At 40.0% G+C, this 21,862-nt stretch overlaps 3 protein-coding genes across 5 annotated transcripts; 1 reads left to right on the forward strand and 2 right to left on the reverse strand.

The window, feature by feature from the left end:
* Positions 1-745: 745 nt before the first annotated feature.
* LOC129601322 (ethanolaminephosphotransferase 1-like) lies at positions 746-6,723 on the forward strand. 3 transcript variants are annotated; one of them, XM_055500105.1, is made up of 3 exons: positions 746-1,182; positions 4,639-5,462; positions 5,921-6,723. In XM_055500105.1, the coding sequence occupies exons 2-3, from the start codon at positions 4,781-4,783 to the stop codon at positions 6,463-6,465; spliced, it is 1,227 nt and encodes a 408-aa protein (XP_055356080.1). In that variant the 5' UTR covers positions 746-1,182; positions 4,639-4,780; the 3' UTR covers positions 6,466-6,723. The 3 variants fall into 3 exon arrangements, with proteins under 3 accessions (XP_055356080.1, XP_055356082.1, XP_055356079.1); XM_055500107.1 differs by having other exon boundaries at positions 4,642-5,462; XM_055500104.1 differs by lacking the exon at positions 746-1,182 and adding an exon at positions 2,665-4,270 and having other exon boundaries at positions 4,642-5,462.
* On the reverse strand, positions 6,706-10,375 carry LOC129601321 (fibulin-1-like). The gene is made up of 9 exons (XM_055500103.1): positions 10,217-10,375; positions 9,619-9,759; positions 9,082-9,356; positions 8,739-8,919; positions 8,455-8,583; positions 8,173-8,292; positions 7,817-8,075; positions 7,349-7,619; positions 6,706-6,981 (listed from the first exon to the last, which is right to left on the reverse strand). Exons 1-9 carry the CDS (start codon positions 10,242-10,244, stop codon positions 6,823-6,825), a joined length of 1,563 nt encoding a protein of 520 aa, XP_055356078.1. The 5' UTR covers positions 10,245-10,375; the 3' UTR covers positions 6,706-6,822.
* Positions 10,376-12,238: 1,863 nt separating this feature from the next.
* Positions 12,239-21,094, reverse strand: LOC129601328 (transcription factor E3-like). Its single transcript, XM_055500116.1, is given in 9 exon segments — positions 12,239-13,320; positions 14,408-14,496; positions 14,499-14,541; positions 14,652-14,731; positions 14,883-15,063; positions 15,584-15,721; positions 18,260-18,729; positions 20,742-20,849; positions 20,925-21,094. Coding segments are annotated over 8 exon segments (1,488 nt in total). The 5' UTR covers positions 20,788-20,849; positions 20,925-21,094; the 3' UTR covers positions 12,239-12,879.
* Positions 21,095-21,862: the final 768 nt, after the last annotated feature.

Consider the following 21,862-nt stretch of genomic DNA (forward strand, 5'->3'; position numbering starts at 1 on the left):
TTGCAAGACAGATAAAATTCAGCTTCATGGGCAATGCGGAGTGCAAGCTTCGAACGTGGGAATCATCCTGAAACCATTGTTCAGTCATGCTCTTTGATTACTGCAAGAGATACAAACGGATCCCTTTCTATAGTACGAGTACAAGTACTGTAATTTAACGCAGGTGACACAACCTACGCAGCAGAATGTTATTCTGGCTTCTTGAGCTAACATTATTGTTCAGTCAGCCGACCAAAACGTGAGCACGGGAGCAGCGGCTCGGTTAGCGCTAGCTCTCAAGGTCACGTCCTTAATATGAACCGGAAGGCAGGATTATTTTAAGGCGTGTGATAAGCGCATCCATATACGCTGTGGACATGATGAACCGTAAGTGTTTAAACACTACGAATGTATACAATACGCATGTACGATCGGGCGCGATGTTTCCTGAAGCACACCAGCGTTAACGCTTTGATAGGCCTGCCACATTGGCTTAGTTAACGTGAGCAACAATTCCTTGAATCCTTCGGTATGATTTTTTTCGGAATTACACTTTAACACCAGTGCGTACAGTGCACGGGTGAGCGGAAGCGGGTGGGGTGTGCATTTTTCTGGACCAATCGCCATTCGGAACCGCATTCCACCCGCTCGAGTGTCCAATCAGCGTGCTAATGATATCAGTCGCACTGGAATGGAATGAATCAGCGGAACACAAAATGTGAGAAGGTTGCCAATTCCAACAGGAGTCAAAAGACAACATTGGGTACTTGCAATGCAACCCATAGCGTAAAAATATCGCACACTGACTTCGAAATCACGCTTGCTCGGCAATCGTATATCTTACAGTAATTCGCTTGTTAAGATTTCGTGTAATGAACCGAAGTTTGTTTGGGAAATTGATACAATAATTAATACAATATCTTCAGTTCACAATTTTTACGAGTGGTTGTCCATGAATGCGCGTGGGAATTGTCAGAGATTACGTTATCAATAATGGACTGAATTGGCTTATTATTTTGTATGATCCCGGCGTGAATCTGCATAGGATGTAGTTATGCATTGTGCAACTTTCTGTCATGACGATTGATGAAAAGCGGTAGTTTTACGTGTGGCTTTTTATTATGCAACTGGACTTGCGAATTGTACAGCCCAATTAATATATTTTAATGTAATCCCTTGAACATCTGACAATGAGACGAACTGGTAAGTTAAGGCTGCAGAAGTAAACATGCGATGTACGGATGACTCGCGTGCAATCGGCATATAGATATGAATTAACGATAAGTAGAAAGTATAAGCGGCATGTTTGATATACTGCCTATGAATTGTAACATTAACCTGTACTTGAAGTAATTAAATTATTTACAATTAACATGTACGAATGCGTAATCTTCGAATTCTTTGCTTTCCTTTTCAGGCGATCAGTGGTAGTATAATAATAATGGTGTAACACCATCGCATTAAAGAGCGAATATAAGAATTTGCGGTCGATTGGAAGAGAGCCTCTGTAATATAAAACTTTTTCGGAATTAATTATGCAATCGTGTCTTCGTACGTATGAATAGAATTGAATGTTACTGACTAATACATCACGCGTATTAATGGTTTGCTCCATGAGTCTGTAGTATTATTTAACGTTAATTTGGGAAAACACGGAGAAGATAATTTGTATTCACAGGTTATTATGGAACACATGTTACACCGTTAATGTATAGAAATGCACAGAAAATGTATAGGTATTTGCTTCGCTCAGAGACATGGATATTTTACAATTTGAACTATCTTTAAGGTTTTCCCAGGTTGGAAGCAATTACAAATTTTTCCGCATAATTATCATGATGCTAGTCTATTGCGAGATAAAGACTAGCCGCGTAAATTAGATTGTACCGTTACAGCAAGCTGGCAACGGCCATATTGCACAATGTGTAGTGCCAAATAGATTGTCCCTGTTTGGCCGATGTCTATTGCACAATGACGCTTTCTGTCCGAACATGCAAGGATAACCGATAACGTTAGCGGTGCAATATGCACGAATGCGTTCATGATATGAACGTATCGATGTACATTCATTCATTGAATTTCGATTTCATTCATATCATTGTTGACGCTTTTGGTTCATATTAGTGATAATACAAATGTTTCTGTAACCTCAAATTTTGCGGATTTGCGCATATATTTCTGAGTCAGAGTTTTTTAAGAACAGATTATAGTTAAAGAAGTTTAAAGAGATTTAGCTAACGATTAGAATATATAGGTATTTTACTTAAAAATCGCAGGCACGTCTTTGCGATGTGCTGAATTACTCTTATAGACTTAAAGTGGATTTAAACGGTTTCAAACGGCAAATTACTGGACTGATTTTACGATAAATTGCGGTAGCAGTACGGGCATCTACAAAGTTTAAAGTATAAACAGAGCGGTCTTTCAAATACGGTTTGCAGTCTGTGATTAGTTTTGTAGAGTTAACTGCTGGATACTGTTGCCGCTAATGTCTGTTTAATTATATTGTCTAATATTCTGCAAACGATAGAAGTTGTATTAGTGGTGTTAGCCACCCATATGGGCGGCTAAAACTTTATATCTGTAATTTATTATAGTTACAATAGGTTAAAGAAAATCTTTTTCTATACCGGTAAGTACTTTTTCTTACTCGTTTTCAAAACTTAAAGCACGCGTAGTATCTGTACTTGTTAAACCCATAAATTATAAAATAATACATTGTTTGATTTTTCGGAATAAAATACGGTTTGCAACGTGCAGATGGCGCTCACATCGATCGCATGCAACTTTGCCGGAAGCATGCGAGGTTAAGCAGTGCATGACTGCATGTTCGATTTTGCGAGTAAAAAACCAAAACAGTTCCACGATTTCGACAGCGTCACAGCTGTGATAAACTGACATACGTATAAAGTATTAAAGCATTGCTGCCGTATTTTACTGTTTTTTTTATGTGGTTCGACATTGCGTAGTACATTCGGTTACAAACAGATATGAATGTTTTTACGTAGAATAAACGGCACGAAAAAAATTAATTAGACTGTGTTGAAGAGAAAAATTAACAAGACACACCGAAATTATTATCACACTGAAACCTTGTTTCACCGGGCCTTACATACCATTTGGTTTATGTTTCCGGCCCACATTTTTGGAAATAATTGGGCTTTATTGTAGGTACTTACGATTTTTTGGATATTGTTGATAGTTTTCGTCATTACTTTTTAATTTTTTTTAAAAAAAGACCAGGATCTCTTTTTTGCGAACGAAACAGTTTGCGACAGTCGTCATTAATTTGTCTTGGTCTAAAAAATAATCTTGCCACAGGTCTACACGAGCCTTAAGGTTGTCTAATTTTAATTTACGTAACCAGTAGTGTGGTTTTGTATACGAATAATGCTACGAATTTGGAATAATGCTAAGCATTATACGATTGGATGCAATTTGTATATTCTTAGCATTATTCCAGATCTGACAGTTTGTATAACTGCTAAGCATTATACAAATTGCCAGAATTTGAATATTGCTAAGCATTATACAAATTAGCAATTTCGGAATAATGCTAAAAGACATACAAAATTTTTTTAACTTGAAAATTTTTTCGTGTAATTAAATTGAGGTTAAGGTACTATTTAAGAAACTGTACGTAAAGACCAGTGTCGACTCTTTAATGGGTTTTCGTGTCCTTCAAAACTTTTTACATGTCAAAACGCTGGAAAATGTTTCGCAATACCTACAGGAAGAAAGCCGATGAAATTTCGACGCTAACCGCTAGTACGAGTAGTACTGTTCATTTGTAAGTTTTTAGACTAAATTTAAGCCCGTAAAAAATTTTTGGAATTCGCAGTTCTGTACGCCTTTTAGCATTATTCCGAATTCGCTAATTCGTATAATGCTTAGCATTATTCTTAACCCACGGCATTTGTATAATGCTTAGCAATATTCTAAATTTACGAATTAGTATAATGCTGAGCATTATACTAATTAAGTGGGTTACGAATAATGCTAAGCAATATACAAATATAAATACGAATCAGTTCTGCTTAGCAAAAGCCACACTAGTAACCAGAAGTCTGGATTGCATACTTCGTACCCCAATTCGGATTATGCATGATATCGGATACGTGTGACGCAATACATAAGCTTTTTTGGTTTTTATACACATTAAATTTTATTTTACTGTAATTCTGGATAGGATGTGCCTGCGGAATCAGATTGTTATGGATGAATGATGGTTAACTGCAAGACGTACAATAATGCAAACGACCCCTTGTGTAGATTGACGATTTCAGCACAGGTGCATGTATTATTTTTTGGTGCCGACTCATATTTTTTGTTGTGTTGTAGGCTGTAGCAGAAGGAATGTAGTCAATCTGAACTTGTCTAAGAGTCAGATTTTTCTAATGACGTGATGATTTATTTCCTTTTTGATGGCAGAGATTGTTATAACGAATAACGATATGTACCTGGCCAACATGCGTATCTACCGTAGCCGATGACGTAAAACGACATCATATCGAATGTTTTCATACTGCACTAGTTGCTTTACATTATTCACGCTTCTAATCGTGATTTACAGTTTGCATAGCGATAAGCGTAATGGTCCATTAAATTCGAACTTATACTGCATGCACATTGCACACATCTGCAAAATTTTTGTTGCAGCAGTCTTGGAAGTTTAAAGCTCCGCTTCTTCAGCCTGATTTCATTTACAGTAACTCCAAAGTTTTGATGTTCTCTTTTCCTCTTGGTTACTATTTTACGGAAGTCCTAATTTGCAATCAGTAGCCCGCATCTAGCGAAAACCATGTTGCATTCGCGTTCGGCCAGTCATTTAAAAAACCACGCTTCGTCGTTGTTTCCCTCGGCATCCGAAGAACAGCTGGATGGATTTCTCCATATCAAGTACGAAATGCTCGACACATCCCCGATCAGCCACTTTATTCTGCGCCCATACTGGCGCGCCATCTCATCACGAATGCCCAACTTTCCACCGGGTATCCTGATCTTTTCCGGGTTAAGTCTCACTATACTGAACGTGGTTATACTGACATTCTGGGACCCTGCGTTTGACAGTCATATTGTTCCGGCTGGAATATGGTTGCTGTGTGGAGTTTTTCACTGGGTGTCACTGACCTGCGCCGGTGTGGATGCTGCTGGACGACTGACCCGCCGCGAGGATCTGTCGCAGTCGGCGTATTTGTCGATGGAGTACATTGATCAGGCTATGGATAGCGTCAGTATTCCTATCAAGATTATCTGTCTTTTTCATCTGACGGGGGTGAATGCTGGTAACACGGGACTGTTTTCCCATCACATGGCTTTTCTGTTTTTCTTGTGCATTTTGGGGTTCAGTTTGTGTCGCCAGTGGCGGAACTACAAGACAGGGATATTTCGCTCCTCCGCTTTGTTTGATGGTCTGGACGTGGGTTTATGTGTGGGATTCTTCCTAAAAGCTTTGACAGCGATCTATAGCGGATATGTGCCCGGTACAGTACTGAATTTTTTCAGTTATCTGAAAAATTTTGCTTGAGCACATCAGTTTATTTTTTGGAGTTACTTCGATAATGTACGAAGTACATACAATACTGTATAATACTTACTCGTGCCCAAATAAAGGCCATTTGACCACTACAATTGACTACTAATTCATCCATTCCGAATTGTCAGAAATCACCATATTATCATTTAATATTTGAAACTATGTTGGTATCCTGTAATTGAAAGAAAAGAAATCCTTTGTAAAATTTTGTTGAAACTAATACAATTGTTACTGGAAAACCTTTCTTTAGAAAATGTTATACGACATGAAAATATGATATTCTTATTTCGTTGTGTTCAGTTTGTTGCATTAGAACTTCGGCCATAGAACAATTTATTCATAATAATATTTTGAGATCGGTTTGCGTTAAACAGCGTTGGTTGACACTGCTTATTTGGTTGTCAGGCGATCTGCCTGAATGGATGCATACGATTTTAGCCACCGTGATTCTGGGATTGATGTTGTACATTATCCAGACCACTTTCCACCTGGCAGGGGACGTCTCGCTGTCGGATATCGTCACGAACCGCACACCAGTGATTCCGTTTATTCTCACATCAGCTTTACAGTATTCTTGGTTGTTGTCTCCTGATTATCCCGCTGTGTTTCCCTACATTTGCTGGTCAACGACGGTTGTCTACAGTCACATCGTGTCGCGTTGGATTTTGAACCAGATGAGTGACAAACCGGAAACACAATGGAATGTAATGGGTATACTGGTGCTGCTGACCGGTATTCTCAACATGTGCGGCTGTATTCCTCCAGACCTGCGTGTGCAATACGCTGCTGCCGTATGCATTGTTTGTACGGGGTGGCAGACTATTTATGGGATCTGCATTCTTAACGCTCTGCTATACCGAGTATTATTGGCGGTATTCGAGGCTTTTTTTCGTCATGCTGCTACATGGATGGTCTCACTTTTTGGTAAATCTACTAAGTCAGCAAAGTAAACATGTTTGCTTAAGGTAAATTTTGTTTGTCTCTTGCAAAGCATGGGTTTGCTCTGCACAGATAGAATGATGCTTGGGTTCACTGCGTTGCACCGGTTGTGATATTACGTTCAGTTTTTTGGCTGATCTCAGAATGTTTTTTCCCGACTGTTTTATATGCATTTTGCAAATTTTTATGAATGCTTGTACTGTATCCAGTTTTGGTGTTTAAAAACAAATTAAAGCGTGAAATGATTGTGAGCCAAGTACTTTTTATTCGTCCAACATAAAAAACAGCCGTTTTTTTACCTTGGCCGTCTATACGAATTCGTTCAGTTCAGCGTAATACTGTTTACATATACCAGTAAAACTTCACATTTACCGCAAAGGAATAAAGTCTGAACTTCGCGTTTTCATAACAATAATCACGATGTTTGCAACAGCTTTGCCGCTGAAAACTCCATTTGTTGTCATGCTCATTTGCATTTCCAGGTCCACTTCTTGTGGATCAAAAGCTCTCACCAGAGATATGGTTGCCTGTAACATAGCGTCGTAATTAACAGCAGAGTGCGTAAGTCAACTTTGTGAAAATCCATGCCTGCCAAATTATTTTAAACGTTATGAATTTATGAACGCAACCGGTGAGATGCACCAGTCCGTAACGCTATTAAATTCATCCAGTTTAGTGCAAGAAAAATCGCTTGCAGCACCAGCAAAACTGCGGCAGCGAGTGCGGCGTATGTGTTAAACTGTGCATTTGGCATACCTATCTTAATATAAATTATGTGCAATAAAAATTCGAATACCAGAGTTATTACGTGAAATAAAATTACTAATACGAAGTACTGTATTTCCTGTCAAACACCTGCATCCGCTGATAATTAGACTACCAACCAAACTGTACCTGGTTAAAACCGGTTGAGCGCACATCGAAAAACCGTCGATCAGCTGGTTTGGAAGTAGGAACGAGCAAGCGGGTATTTTTTAACTCCAAATTGAATTCCACGTTAGTGTGGGGCTGCTGCGGACCTCGCATTGTAAAGAGATCAATCCGGCCATTTGGCGGGAAAACGGGCTTGCTGGGAATGGCCATGAAGTTATACGAAAAGGATATTGGCTGGTGCAGGCAGGCCGAATCGCCGATCGGACACACTAGTGAACGTCTCCTACACCGGCTACAAAAACAATCAAATCGTAATACAGAAACCGTACTGTTTTAACATTAATAAGGTTTACAATTATTTTAAATGTAAAGGTAATGATCAGGTGCACGCTGTGACGACACATATCGAACATTACACATATCGAATTGTGTTGTACAATTATAAATATGGATATCTATTCTGATTGTCGGCTATTTTTGGGGAGTTACTTCTTTTGATCCTGATCCTGGATGTATCCCGGTGGACAGCGCACAGTGTGACAATGGAAGCTTCCTTCAAGGTTGGTGCAGATCTGATCCGATCGGCTGCACTGCTGCTCATCTTTGCATTCGTCGATATCCTGACAATTGCGGCCATCGGGCAACATACGGAAACCGGACGGGCAGGTGCAATTATATCCACCCGGAACGTTAATGCAGTCACCGAAACAAAGCTGGTGCGTTGTCTGTTCTTTGCATTCGTCGATATCTGCATCGAAATGAATGTTATTTTAACGATTATTTGAATAAATACATTACAAGCCAGCATTCTGACACCGAGAAGTCCCTGTGTTCCCACCACTAACCGTCACAACTGCGGTTATCGGCGCCCAGTTTGAAGCCCGTTCGACAGGTACAGTTATAGCCGCCCCAGGTATTAATGCATCCTTGCTGGCAGGGATTATGCTCCTCACATTCATCGATATCTGAACCGTACACAAGACAAAATTATATTAGTCATATTACAAACAGCACTTCGCGCATAATTTTAACCAGCAGCTTTTAATTTTTATTTAAATTACAGCAATGTACTACCGTTTCTATCAATCCGTTATGACAAAAGTAGTGCTTTCATATTAAATAACAACCTTGACAATTATTATCAGCGGTCTGCCGGAATCCATCCTTGCAAATGCACCGAAAAGATCCCGGAAAGTTCTCACAATCCGCGCTCAGCACACATGCACTAAGGCCGTAACGCTTGCATTCGTCAATGTCTAAAGTGACGCGCAATTACCGAAAAAGGTCACGAACAAGGCGGTATCTTATAACAGCGTCATTACTAATTACACCGCCAACTATAGATACAGTGTATATTCCGTAAGTTCCATTGAAATCATTCATAAAAGAATGGCTCTGTAAATGTAATTACCTACACATTCTTTTCTTGAATTGTCAAATTCGAATCCCTCTACACAGGAGCAGTAGTAGCTTCCCGGGCGATTTTCGCATCGCTGCCCGCCGACGCATGTATGGGTACCATCCGCACACTCGTCCACATCATTGCAACGTGTTCCCTCCTCGTTCATGAGGTATCCGCCTCCGCAGTTTAGCTATAAAATAACACGAATGTGATATAATAGATGTAACGATCAGATTTCTTTCAAGATATATGTTAAAATACATTTCTGTGAATCTGTACATGTACACCAGCCACAAAAATCATCTAGGAAAGTGTAGCAAGGCTTGAAAATACGTATGTCTCGTATACGTACCATATCTCGACACATAAACGAGCCAACGGTGTTAAAACAATCTTGATTCCTTTTGCAAGCGCCACGGGAAGCGCATTCATTCACATCGCCACAGTTTCCTTCATCATTCGGCTCAAATCCCGGCGGGCAGTCAACATGAATACACTGTCCCCGCTCGTAATCCAGTCGCATTTTCTTTGGACATCGTTTCGGTGTGCAACGGAAAGAGCCTTGAGTGTTGATACATTCGTAGGCCAATCCACAATTGTGATTTCCCAGCACACATTCATCGTTATCTACCATAATACGATCCTTAAAAAACCTCGTTTTCAAGATACGGTACCTGTATTCTATTAATTTTTGGTATGTGCACAGACTCACTACGAACTACTGTGCAGCACAGTAGTTCGTAGTGAGTGCAAAACGAATATTACCTAAATTTGATTTACATAATTAGCTTAATCGGGGCCACCTTCCCTCCCTTTTAAAAAACTTTAAATAGGTTCTGTTTAAACTTTTAAAATGTCGATAGTGTTCTTATGTTTTTGGAATTAATACCTATGCATTCCCGGCGATGAGCGTCAAATGTGTAGCCAGTACCACAACTGACCTCGCGGATACATCGGAAAGTGCCGGGTTCGTTTTCGCAGCGCATTCCAGTTTCGCAGTTATCGATATTCATGGCGCATTCATCAATATCTTCAAATAGAACCAAAATAAATTAGCAGTAGTACTCAAAAAACTAAAATGGTACAGGGTAAACTGACAGAAAGGTGTCGTGTTTCAGTCGACCAACAGATGATTATTTGTAGATTAGTTCAACAGATTTTAAGCGGCACTGCTAGCCGGCTGACCCAGGCATAAGAATACTCAACCCTGTACGATTATGCCATCGGTATAAATAAATGTATTCTGGTTATGTACTACATACTGATAGAATAAACAATACAATATAATAAACAATATAATACAATAAACACAATAAACCATAAATACAATAAACAATATACAATAATACAATACAATAAACAATATAAGCTGACGCTCTCGCAAAATCTGTTATGCGAAATTATGTATTATAATCATTATGTTGCCTGTGCATAAATCAAGCAGATTGGTGGAAACTGTCTCTGCAACAAAGACGAGATTGTCTCACCTTCACACCGTCCAGCACGTGTATTCATCTGATAGCCTTGTGGACATTGCCCGTGCGGCACACTTCCGGTGTCCGTTAAGGGCGCCTCGCATTTGAAACTGCCGACGGTATTCACACTTCTGTCCCGGCTGGCAGTTGTGGAGGCCACGGTTGCACTTCGTTACATGTCCAAGCACTGACCAATGCCGGATGGTAACTGTAGCCCGGCAAGCAGCGGCCGCCTGTCGGGCTTTCCGTTACGGGATCCATTTTTAAACAGGGTGGACCCGTGCCGTCGGGATCATCGGGGCATGGTGTTGTGACTACGATGATCTCCGTTACAATTTTGTATTCTTTTCACCTGCGTTTAAATTTCAAAATGCAGCCGACCCTAAACAGGCTATCAGAACTTTTTTTAAAACTGCCCTTTCAAATTCTACTATGCCTTTCCCGTAGCCGATTTTTCTTTTTGTCCTTGTCGTTAATTTAATATAGTGCTTTGCATCAGCCATGTATGTCTTGCAATCTTTTAGCAGACTACGGATTTTCAGTCCTAGTATCTAAAAATTAAAATGTTTTCATTTTCAGCTGACAGAATGCATTTCAATGCACGCGGTTTTCGACTCGGATGACAAGGTTTTTTTCTGCACCATGAAGTGTCTTTGAAATTAATAATACGCAGAAAAACCACAGTGTACAATATTCATTTATTTAAGCCGCAGAAACCGAGAAACCGTCATCGAGAATTTTTTCATTCATGGCAGTGGTTGCGCAACATGCTCGGAACATAACACCCTACTCCAGAGGACGTAATTAGCGTTTTCCAACTTCATTCAGCTGACAGGTTAGCTATTGCTGATCAGCGCCATCATTTTCACGCAATATCTAATTTATTCAAAGTACATATCCTACCGACATACCTTGCGCCAGTTTGATCACGTGGTTAAATATCAAAACGAGAGGATTGCCGCTCTGGCGCGTCCGAATGGAATCATTTTCACATTGCGTGCTTCTCGGTACCCTCAGAGTGACAATGACAAAGCCGTTGCGACCAGTTGCAGCATTCTGTATACAGCCACAATTTAACACTGGGCAATGGAATGTTGCCGAATCACACTGTTTTCACCAATACTTCCGCTGAACACCGGAAACTGGTGTGGGATATTCGTCACAATTATTATCAATGCTTTTCGTCCGTAATTTTTCCCAAGAGTGCAACAATGTGACGAAAATCCTATCCAGCTCCGATGTAACTGGAACGATAATATGGCAACTTCATACATACATAGTAGTAATTTGTACAAAACGAATACTCCACATAGCAGATAACCATTTTACCAGTGTATATTCCAGCGAAAACAATCAGAGATTAAGTGCAGTTTCACGGAAGCACGGTGATCCATTTTGTTTTTGTTAATCGCTCGATATAGATTTGCATATGAAATTTCGATGGCAAAACCAATCGGACAATCAGTGATATATAACGACGGATGACGTAAACCGCATCCTGCTTATGTGAATGCGGTTCCAAAAATCAAATCGGGAACCACCCGTGCATTACGGTTCCTTAATACTGCAGTGGCATTGCATTCGTGTGTTTCGAATAGTAAGGGCATGACATGTCATTAAGGCTTATCATATAAATCAGTTTGTCAGCCATTTTTAATCTTCTTCGCATAGTGACACCACGCACGCTAGCTATTAAAAGGTAAATAGCAAGTGGCATCTGATCGCGACTCTAGTACAAGCAGTTCGGTAGTAATTAATCTACCGAATTTCTCGCGTGAGAAATCTGATTTCGGCCATCAAGATCGATAATGAATGGTCGCTCCGCAGATGTGGCCGTTAAAATTAAAATTTAATCCAGTTGACTCGTTAGTCGTCACATTACACATCAATTATGCACACAATGTCTTCAAAGTACATTGCCGAATGTAATTTACGAATAATTTAAGGTACTTAGGCTTCTGGAGATATACCCGGTATCTGTTCACCAACTTCAATACTTTTGTGCTACTACTTGCGCAATGATTACGGCTCACGGAACATTTATGCCAAAATTTATTCACACTCTTTGGCAGAAGTGATTTTTCCGGCGCGAAAAAATATAAGCTCTACAAAACTTTCAGAATATGTATCGCAATTAAAACACTCTGGCAACAATCTGGTATATCAAAGTAAAAATCAACAAATCCTTCCTCGCACAGACAATCTGTACCACGTACAGATGCAGCCATTATCGTACAAGCAATCAATACAAATAATGTTCAAATTAAAAGAAAAAAAAACTGAAAAAGAAATGCTCAATTGTAAATTACAAGAAAACCCAGCACGCAAAACCACAAATCAGCCGCGAAATTCAAGAAACCGGGTTCTTTGTGGGGCCTATAAATCTTGACACACAGAACACTTCAATCCAGTGAATGAAAAGAATAAAAAGTTAAAGCAATATTCCCGTTACATATGCCCAAACAAAACAGAGAGTGTCGGACTAGCGGGTGGAATGCCAACCAGCGTATCAAAACAAAGAAGAAACGTAAAATCTTTTTTACCTAAATTCCCCATTTCCTGAATCTTTTTCCCCCATCGGCAACCAATCGACTAGCACCAATCAGAATACGCACACTCACAAATCACGACGATATAAATATATCCATTTGGATATAATACTTCGGGGTACGTGTTTACGTGAGAAAATCCATATCCAAATGCTGTGCTTCTGACATATTAAAATTCTCGAAAGGATTGGTCAGTGACGAGACCATCGGGTCCATTTCCGTGGTATCCATCATGTTGGCTAGTTCCGTTACACTGAAGTTAACTCCCACAAACTCCTCCGGCAACGACATACTCATGTATTGAGGAAAGACTTGGGGGATGGGAGATTGGGCGGGCTCCTGCTTAATCTGCACATACTGGTTTTGGGACGGAAAATGGTGTGCTGCAGCATTAGGGGTCGCTTGCGGCTGCTGATGAGTGGGTGTACCGGGGTACGAGTCAGGCTGAGGGGAACCTTTGCCGGTAATGAGAGCACTCAGGTGGGGCGCCAAACTGGCCATACCAGTCATATCCACGCTGTTCAGTGGTAACTGAATACCGTGCGCCTCAATCAGTCTTTCCAGTTCCTTCAAAATAAACCTCATTGCGATATTCAAGCCTTTTTAATAAATGCTACAATTACGTCAACCCACATTAATTTCACTGACACACACTATAATACACAAAGTACTGTAACTTAACGAATTCGAACTTAGCAAATCGGTTACAGTATCCACTCTTGTTAAAAGGTTATTAAACTGCCTACTGCGAAAGGATAACATAATCATGGGAAAACACCTTGGTCGAGAATTTGAAGGCTAATTCAAATATCAAACAACAACCTATTATCTATAACTGAATGTAACCCTATACGAACTAAACGGCTGACAAACGGAAAAACTGTTTAACAAGGCAACAGTGACAAACTTTTGACGTCAGAAGAGAGAAATTCAAAACCTGGCACAAGACAAACGATAACCAGAAAGAAGGCATGCATGCTTGCCAAACGATAAAACAGTCATCTCTCCACGATTTATTCGTAAATTAATGTGCTCCTGGGGAAAATCGCTCAACAGGAAACTCCCCTTTCAATGGTGCGCACACCTCATCGTGAAACTTTGAACTCATTAAATCAGTCAAGAAGCTCTGAAACAATGCCTCATCAGGAAATCCTTACATCTCTGTTTAATGCAGCAGCTTACATGATTTGATTTGATATCCTTAAGTGTATCGGCTGAGCTTGCTACAATGTGCGGTGCTTATTTCGAATTTCCAAGAGGTTGAAAACAAGAAATTGCTCCACAGGTAGACTTCCATGAAATCGACGGTGACTTTTTGCACATAAATTCCTCCAAGCTACTACCCTAGTATATTGAGTGAACACCAGAAGATGTTCCATTATCTATAATATGTCCTACACAAGCTACATCTGAAGGGTGTATCTTACTCGCCCAAATCTCTTTACTGTTACAGATGTTGCTCAAAATCTGTCACTTTACACTAAATAGGTAGTTTACACTTTACACGATTTGCAAGCCAATCCCATAAAAGAACAATCAAGGAATCGCCTAATTAACAATTAATTTAGTTTTAAAAAGCCGAAAAGATGGCGAAAAGAGTCTCAATACTGCACAGACGAATATACCTAACAACGTTCTAGTTAGGCTGGCTTACTTGAACTTTCATAGCTAACTTCCGGTTCTGCAGTTCATATGCTTTTTGGCGTTCCTCTACAACTTTTAAGCGATCTCGATCTTTTTTAGTTCCTTCAGGTAATCCACGGTGGCCTTCAGGGTGGAACCCTTGCTCTAGGGAAATCACTGTCAAAGAGAGCCATCGCCTGGCTCATAAGTTTGGACACACCGAATCATGCACGCAGACAAATATCACCACACGATCACTGCACGCATTAATACACTTACGGGTCACTAGAATGTGGCAACATGGTCCTGAGCTCCTTGATCAAATTGTTAATGTTATCCCTTCGTTTCCGCTCAACTACACAAAATTAGGAATTAATTTTTATTGATATTTGTTCTTCATTTAATTGGTAAGTTCCATCCAACAGCATACTAAAATCGATTCCAAACATCTAACATGCACTGTAGTAATGTAAAGAAGAAACTACTAAATGTAAATCATTACTTACTGATATTGTGGTTGTCTTTCTTCTGGCGGTCTTTGTTAATAGTTTTCATATCATCTTCTGTTAACGGTTCACTTTTGACTGAAGCCGTCAGCAAATTAGCCGGGCACGACGAGGAGACGGTAGGCATTAATTTACCAGTAACAGGATCCAACATGCGCAGATAATCCGTGTTTCCGGTCAACTGGATATCACACACACGGTGAAATAATCAGGTAGCAAAAACTTATAAACGCTATTACATCATCCATGATTACGCTTACAAAATTAATACCTTTGTATATGAAATTAGCAAATCAAAGCCCAACGGTCTCATGTTCACATTAGCAGAAACTGAATTACAGATTCAAATGCCGGCTCGGAATGTCAAGTTATCAATAATAATTATGCGCATAAAATAGCAATAAGCGAAAGTTAGGAAGTATCTTTTCATAAATGCAAACAACATAGATTGCCTACGAATCTGTAAATGATTATCATTTACTACTTCATTCGAAAAAAACTTTTCAAAAACAAGATAAACTTGATGATTGTTAAAGAGAGCAAGCATAAAACCTACATTTTTACACCGGCTGCATAAATACTGCGGTAGATGGAGGTCGTACAGCAGAAACTAAAACCTTCATTAGAACTCTTAAGTAGTGCCTGGTTTACTGATGTTTTCATTCGTAGGATATTCCGGAATCTGGGTTTTAATTTCTTACATTTGCCGGTAACGGTGATGTTGACTTCATAGACTTAGCCAATTGCTCTTTAAGTGTCAGGGAGCGAGTGCTGTTGCGTGACGGTTTGCCACCGGACTTTGCTTCGAGCTCCATGATATCCTCAATAAGTTCGTCCATCTGCAACAGTTTATCAGTTTAATCATGAGGGAGCGATAAAGCTCCGCTCGTGCACCGTCCAACATTTTTCAGATAACGCTGTTCCAGTATACTCAATATTAGTGGATTATTCAAAACGAACATGCAAAGCGACACGCCTACGAAGGTTCCCTTTTCCCGCATTGTTTTCTGCAGAATTAATTGCTACCTGCTGTGAATCTGCAACATTCCCTGAAATTCGCCCACAAACACCTATCGTCCGAATTGCGAACCCCCAGCGGCAGTATTCGTTTTTTTCATTCATTATGTGTTCGTGTATAAAAAACATCCGGCTACATCCGGTTACACCAATATTAATCAATCATCACTTACGGTTTTGGTATTAGCACCTGGCCACCGCCGGCGGTGAATCTCCTCGGTCTCTTTCTCAGGACCATTTTAACAAGCAAGATGATTACGCAATATAAATCCCAATAAATCCCAACCAAAATCAATTTGCTACAATCCTAACAGATGAAGAACTGAAACATGCACAAATGCTGGTGCACAAATGTCTCCGTGCTGCTCCGACAAGTTCAACAAGAGAGAAGCATAACCAACATAATAAACCAAGGCAAGCGTTTCGATACAGTACTTAAGCAGCGCATTAAAATCAAAAGATGGTTGAATATAAAATTATGCACCAACCAAATGACCGAGCACTTTAACAGACACCTTCAACTTCTAGATCGACCCCGTTCTCTTTCACTCTCTATCTATAATTGCCGACCATAAATTGTCGATTAAACAACGACGGAAATATGCAACGTGAAAATCATGACAGGCCACGGAATATAATAGCCGGCTGCCAAGAATTTCCCGTACTTTACACTACCGGGGTCTGCAAATGACGGTTCCACGGCAGTGGTGCGTATATACCGCTGAACACACGAGAAACCACTTTCACTCGACCAGCTGTCTAATAATCGGCCAAACAAAGTTTCAATACAATAGACCGCGCAACGATTACAATATAAAAACGCTATCAGTACGCCGCATTCGTATAGCTCCACAGCCTTAAGCAAATACAATTTCTCCACAGCATGTTGCAAGATCAATGTTTTTCTAACCAAGCAGTTTCTCTGGCGTCTTCTCCCATTTGCAAAAAATTCTGCTACTCTTCAAGAAAACACAGTGAATATTTACGCGGATGAATGTACGCCCTACGACCAGAGAAATGGTTTTTATGCTGAAACATAAATCAAAGCGCCGTTGAAAACAGCAGAGTTGGCTGTTTTTATGTTTGGCCGCAAATGTTCCACACACAGTCAAATTCACGGCGCTCAACGTTGCCACACCGGTATTCTTTAGTGGAGATAATTGAATACGTAATGAGAGCTATTACCAGTCGTGGAAAATTCATACACGAAAGGTGTATAAAAGGCCTTTTGCTTTACGTCTAACCAGCGTTGCAAAGTTCCTAAAAAACACCGGCTTTATCTGCGAACCGGAACTAACCTAACTGCTCAATATGCTGCACTTCACCGTGCGTGCGCCGGAACAAAGAGTTACTGCACTAAAAGGGAATCAGGTTGTTCTATCCAAAACAAATACCAGTTTTTAATTGCGTGTAGCTTGCTCCTACAAACACAGTTGTTTTATGGTTACTATATTAACGCTCTCACTGAATATACATGCATAGTTCAAAACTGAATGCTTCCATGCACACATCCAGAATCCACCATTACCAATTATTATTAAACTGGTAACTAACTGTCCACAGCGCTACAAAGATGATGCCCAGAAAGAAACAAGCAGAAGCTCTTTTATACCGTGGCGGAAGCATCTTCTGAAAGTATACAGCCGCGGATAAAAAATTTTCAATGCAGCCTCAAGTAACTTCGAGGTAACCAAAAACATTTTCAGTCTAAGTTCTGCAAGGCTACGCCACTTAAACATTGATTTTAAGTTTTTAACAATGCCTACGCAAATTTAACCAAATCTCTGCAAGGGTGCTGGTGAACTTGATAAATTATTACCACGTTTGAACTGTGGCTCCGCAGATTACCGAAAGGAGCGAAAACACCAGGTTCTAAGTCAAAACACGTCATCGAATGTAGCCATTGGTACGGTTCGTGTCAGTAGACCCAGTCAAGAAATAATGTTATCATTTCCAACCGATAATTTATATCGGACAGGTTGACAATACGAGCAACACATGCCGTGCACAATACCATTTCACCGGTATCTACAGTTTAAAACAGGACATCTTCGCAAAACTTTCGCAAAATATTTAGCGGTCAAGAACACACTAAATTGTCACTGCATCTTAAAACAAACTGCACCTTGAAACTACTCTCACTTCTGAGTTCCCGTTTATAATCAAAAACATGAGAGAATTTGTCACCAGCAAAACTGCTAGCGCCGCCCAGCCAATAATGCATCCTCCAAGCTAACGAGTGTTCAGATTGCCATTACTGTTCCCGAATGCAAGCTTTGGCTAATTTAAAATTAAGAATACCACTCAAGGCTATCGGTTATCTGCTATCCTAACCGGAAAACAAAAGGTGTCTTGCTTACCTCAGAAACATCTGTAATAGCCGGCGAATGCGGCGTCCCCACAGACCGTGGCGTCATGGGACTGTCGGGCGTCAGAGGACTAGCGGTATTATTCAACGAATGCTGCCGTAGAGTACCCATGGACAACTGATTGGGCAGTGAATTTCCTAGTGCCAGAGGACTAGCCCGTCCCATAGAATTAGATACATAGGTTTTCAGTTGCTTGGGCTTATCATCGCCGAAGAACCGATTAGGGTGCTCCAGCCGACTTTGTAGACTCATGCTGTAATGCTGTTGGAATTCCGACGAAGAGGGCACGGTTGAGGACATTGACAAGGAGGGGCTGTTGTTGGGATTCCGCAGGAGGGGTGAACCCCGGTGTTGAGCAGGAGAATAAGGGTGACCACCGACCATACCATCGGAGCTGGATAAACTGCCGGTGGACGAAGAGTATGGCACACCATTTCCCTTCCGGTCATCGTCACGTTGAGCTGACAATGTTAACAAACAACCAGGTGAAACTAAAGTACAAAGTCGCAGTTATAACAGTTTTTAGTATCACGGATAGCGAGATACGGTACAACATTCACTATTCCGCTACACACCTATCAATTGCGAATTAAAAGTGGGGTACTCACTAGAGTACAGAGAGTGTCAAGCGGTGTAAGGTGAAGTCTGTCCGGAACTCCGGATAGTAAAAAACAAAGACTACCGCTTTTTTAGAAAAGTACAAAATTTTATTCCAAAAGTTGACCAAAAGAGTCAGTCTATTCACAATTTCACAGCTCAGCTCTACTGCAGTAAACTGTCCTCAGGGATTTAGTACTAATACTGCGCTCGCAGCTGGTATGCACCATGAGCTGCATTCTTTCAGCTTAAATAACATCGTCGTTTAATTTAAAACCGTTAACATAGAAGTACTATTTTTGAATACAGCAAAAAGTAGAAGATATTGGCATAAGAAACCATTTATTCGAATGGCTGTTTACAATCAAAGAATTATTCCAGGCTTATAAATAATGCGCAGTGTGACGGCAGGATATGCTTATCCTGTAATCAAAGGAAATCAATGGATACGCGAGAGACATATTTTTGAAATAGAAGGCACACGTTGTGCGTCACTGCCACTTGAGTCGTTCCTAGCGACCGGTATACCGTACAGATGATCATTAGCACATCCTGCACTCAGATTTCAGGGAATTGAGAGAAGGGTTTCCATTCTCATGCAAGGAGATTACGTGAGAGAATCACCAAGGCCGACCAGCGCGTTCCCAGAACGGTTTTACACACTCACACTGGAATCTATCTCCAGGTCCCTGTTTTATTAATCCTATCATTCTCTCTTGCGGCGAGAGATTTTCACACAAGGGATTCACATATTACCCAACGCATACAGGAAAAAAGCCCCGCTATGCAGTACTTATTTAAATCTAGCCCCGTGTATCTTAAGACGTGCGTTGTTGAAATCGTCCAGTTCAGTTCCATAATTCCATTTTACAGAGCCAACAGCGCCATTGTACACGCAACTCCCATTTCCCATACGGGACCTGTATTAACCAGCTTATATAATATACAGTTAAATTTTATATACAAATTAAGCAGAGCGTGGTCGACGCTAAATGACAAACATAATGGCTACATTTTGCAAATTAATAACCCATAATTTTCGAAAGCAATCTTCGTAATCCAGTAATAAACATGCTTGCTACTGTAGGTCAGTTTACGAAAATAAGTACAAACTGCAATATTACTGCATCATGTAGTCAGAGATAACTTTAGAATTTCAAGAAAAGACTATTTATCTTTCAACAGTTTCATTAAGCAAGCGTTTTTCTATGGTACTGGCAATTATGTTATCATAATCCGTCCTCAAGGGCAACGAAACTTCAAATTTTAACCGTCCACAACCTAAAAAGCAGCCTTCAAAATGTAATAAAGAACGACAATCGATAACCCAATTTTGCAAAATGCACATCTACTAAATGGTCACTCCCGAAAAATCCAGGAACTAGAGCACAAATTACACATGTTGGCCTTATTTTACAACAGATTGGACAACGATTTGTTGGTAGAACAAAGCCTTTTCCGTTGCTCCTATACCACTCGAACATTACGTAACTAGCATCAAGACATGCCTTGACGTTGTCACTGTAAAATGCAACAAGCACCAATATGGAGGAATTCAAAGATGTTTGTACGCTTACAGAAAAAAAACTTCGATATCTTGTCGCACAACGAAACAAGGCTATAAAAATGTGGTAAAAATTACCGAGAACATTTGAAAAGAAGTATACATCTGCGGCAATAGACTGGGTGAAGCTTTCCACGCTTTTTAATCGCAATTGTGATTTTATAAAAACTTCAAATGATCCAAACATAAAAAGATGAATGAAGCCTAAAGAAAAGCGAACTCATACCAACATCGTGCAAGTGAAAAATCTCCCGAGTCCCAGATTCAAAAGCCAATCACCATAAGAATAGAGTTAATTAGATATGATCTTACCTTGCTCTCTCTGGAGCTGAAGTTTGAGGTTAGTCCGTGAAGACATGGTACGGTAACATGAGCAAAATCCACGGAAATGTAAGCAAATAATGGTTGATCAGATGTGACCTGAAAAGACACAACAGTCACCAGTCAGATCTTCATGCTGCCATACTTTGGTTCAAAGACCCCACAACAACCTACATACGGCGATAGTTTGGAATCTATCCGTAAATAAATCCAAAAAGGAACACACCACAGCAGCAATAAAAACAGTACTAAAGGCGCCTGTTAATTCATTACATGTTTTGTGGAAATGGACTATCGTACCCGAACAAATCAGAATTAACGATCAGCTGTGAGGCTGTGAGCCAAGTTGTGAACAAGGAATGTTTGGCTGCGGTGATGCCTTGCCTGTACTACTTGTGTACATCACTACATCCTCAAAACACTGCCATACGAGTATGGAATCAGATTCTAATACATAATTATTAAAATTATTATAAGTGCTCCTACAACGCTCTGAATATTTTTAATTTCGTAAATCAAATCATTGCCCAAATTATTAGTTTTGATTGCGAATAGTAATTATCAAGGTGCCTTAAGTTCTGTCATATTGTAAATTCGTAAATTGTAATGATCTATCGTTTGGATTTCTCTCTCAGGGGTTTATATATGGACCCCAAAGCGGCTGTATAATTAACGAAGGCCGAATTACACAGAAGAATTGTAAATAAATCTGATTAGAATTTTTAAGGTTATTTACTATTCAATACAATATTGTAAAAAATATCTATATTTCATACGTAGCAGCCCTGGCGGGCCGAAGGTGTCGCACTCATTGCACAGACACGCGTAGAATTCAGACTTCTCAAAATGAAGCCGGTGCTGACGCAACTATCTTGAAGATTGCAGGACTGTGCGTCGTTGAGGACAGTATCGAAGTTAACCTTTAATTAGCACTTACAATTAAGTATATCAACTTGCTTGATAGTGTAAATTAATTATCGTAAAATACAAAAATTTTTATAAAGGAAGATATGAAAAAGTAAGGACTGTAAGGTCATTATACATACGAAAAAGTAAGGACTGTAAGGTCATTGTCATTGTACATAGCTATAAACTTAGCTACGTATAACGAT

Source organism: Paramacrobiotus metropolitanus, unplaced genomic scaffold, assembly GCF_019649055.1.
Source record: "Paramacrobiotus metropolitanus isolate TYO unplaced genomic scaffold, Prichtersi_v1.0 Parri_scaffold0000229, whole genome shotgun sequence".
Lineage (NCBI taxonomy): Eukaryota > Metazoa > Tardigrada > Eutardigrada > Parachela > Macrobiotidae > Paramacrobiotus > Paramacrobiotus metropolitanus.

Coding starts and splice junctions, on each gene's coding strand:
- LOC129601322 (XM_055500105.1), top strand. CDS start 4,781: ATGTTGCATTCGCGTTCGGCCAGTCATTTAAAAAACCACGCTTCGTCG. Junction 5,463..5,920: donor CTATAGCGGATATGTGCCCG/GTACAGTACTGA, acceptor TTTGGTTGTCAG/GCGATCTGCCTGAATGGATG.
- LOC129601321 (XM_055500103.1), bottom strand. CDS start 10,244: ATGAATACACGTGCTGGACGGTGTGAAG. Junction 8,293..8,454: donor CGCTGATAATAATTGTCAAG/GTTGTTATTTAA, acceptor TGTACGGTTCAG/ATATCGATGAATGTGAGGAG. Junction 7,620..7,816: donor CAGGATCAGGATCAAAAGAA/GTAACTCCCCAA, acceptor TTGTTTTTGTAG/CCGGTGTAGGAGACGTTCAC.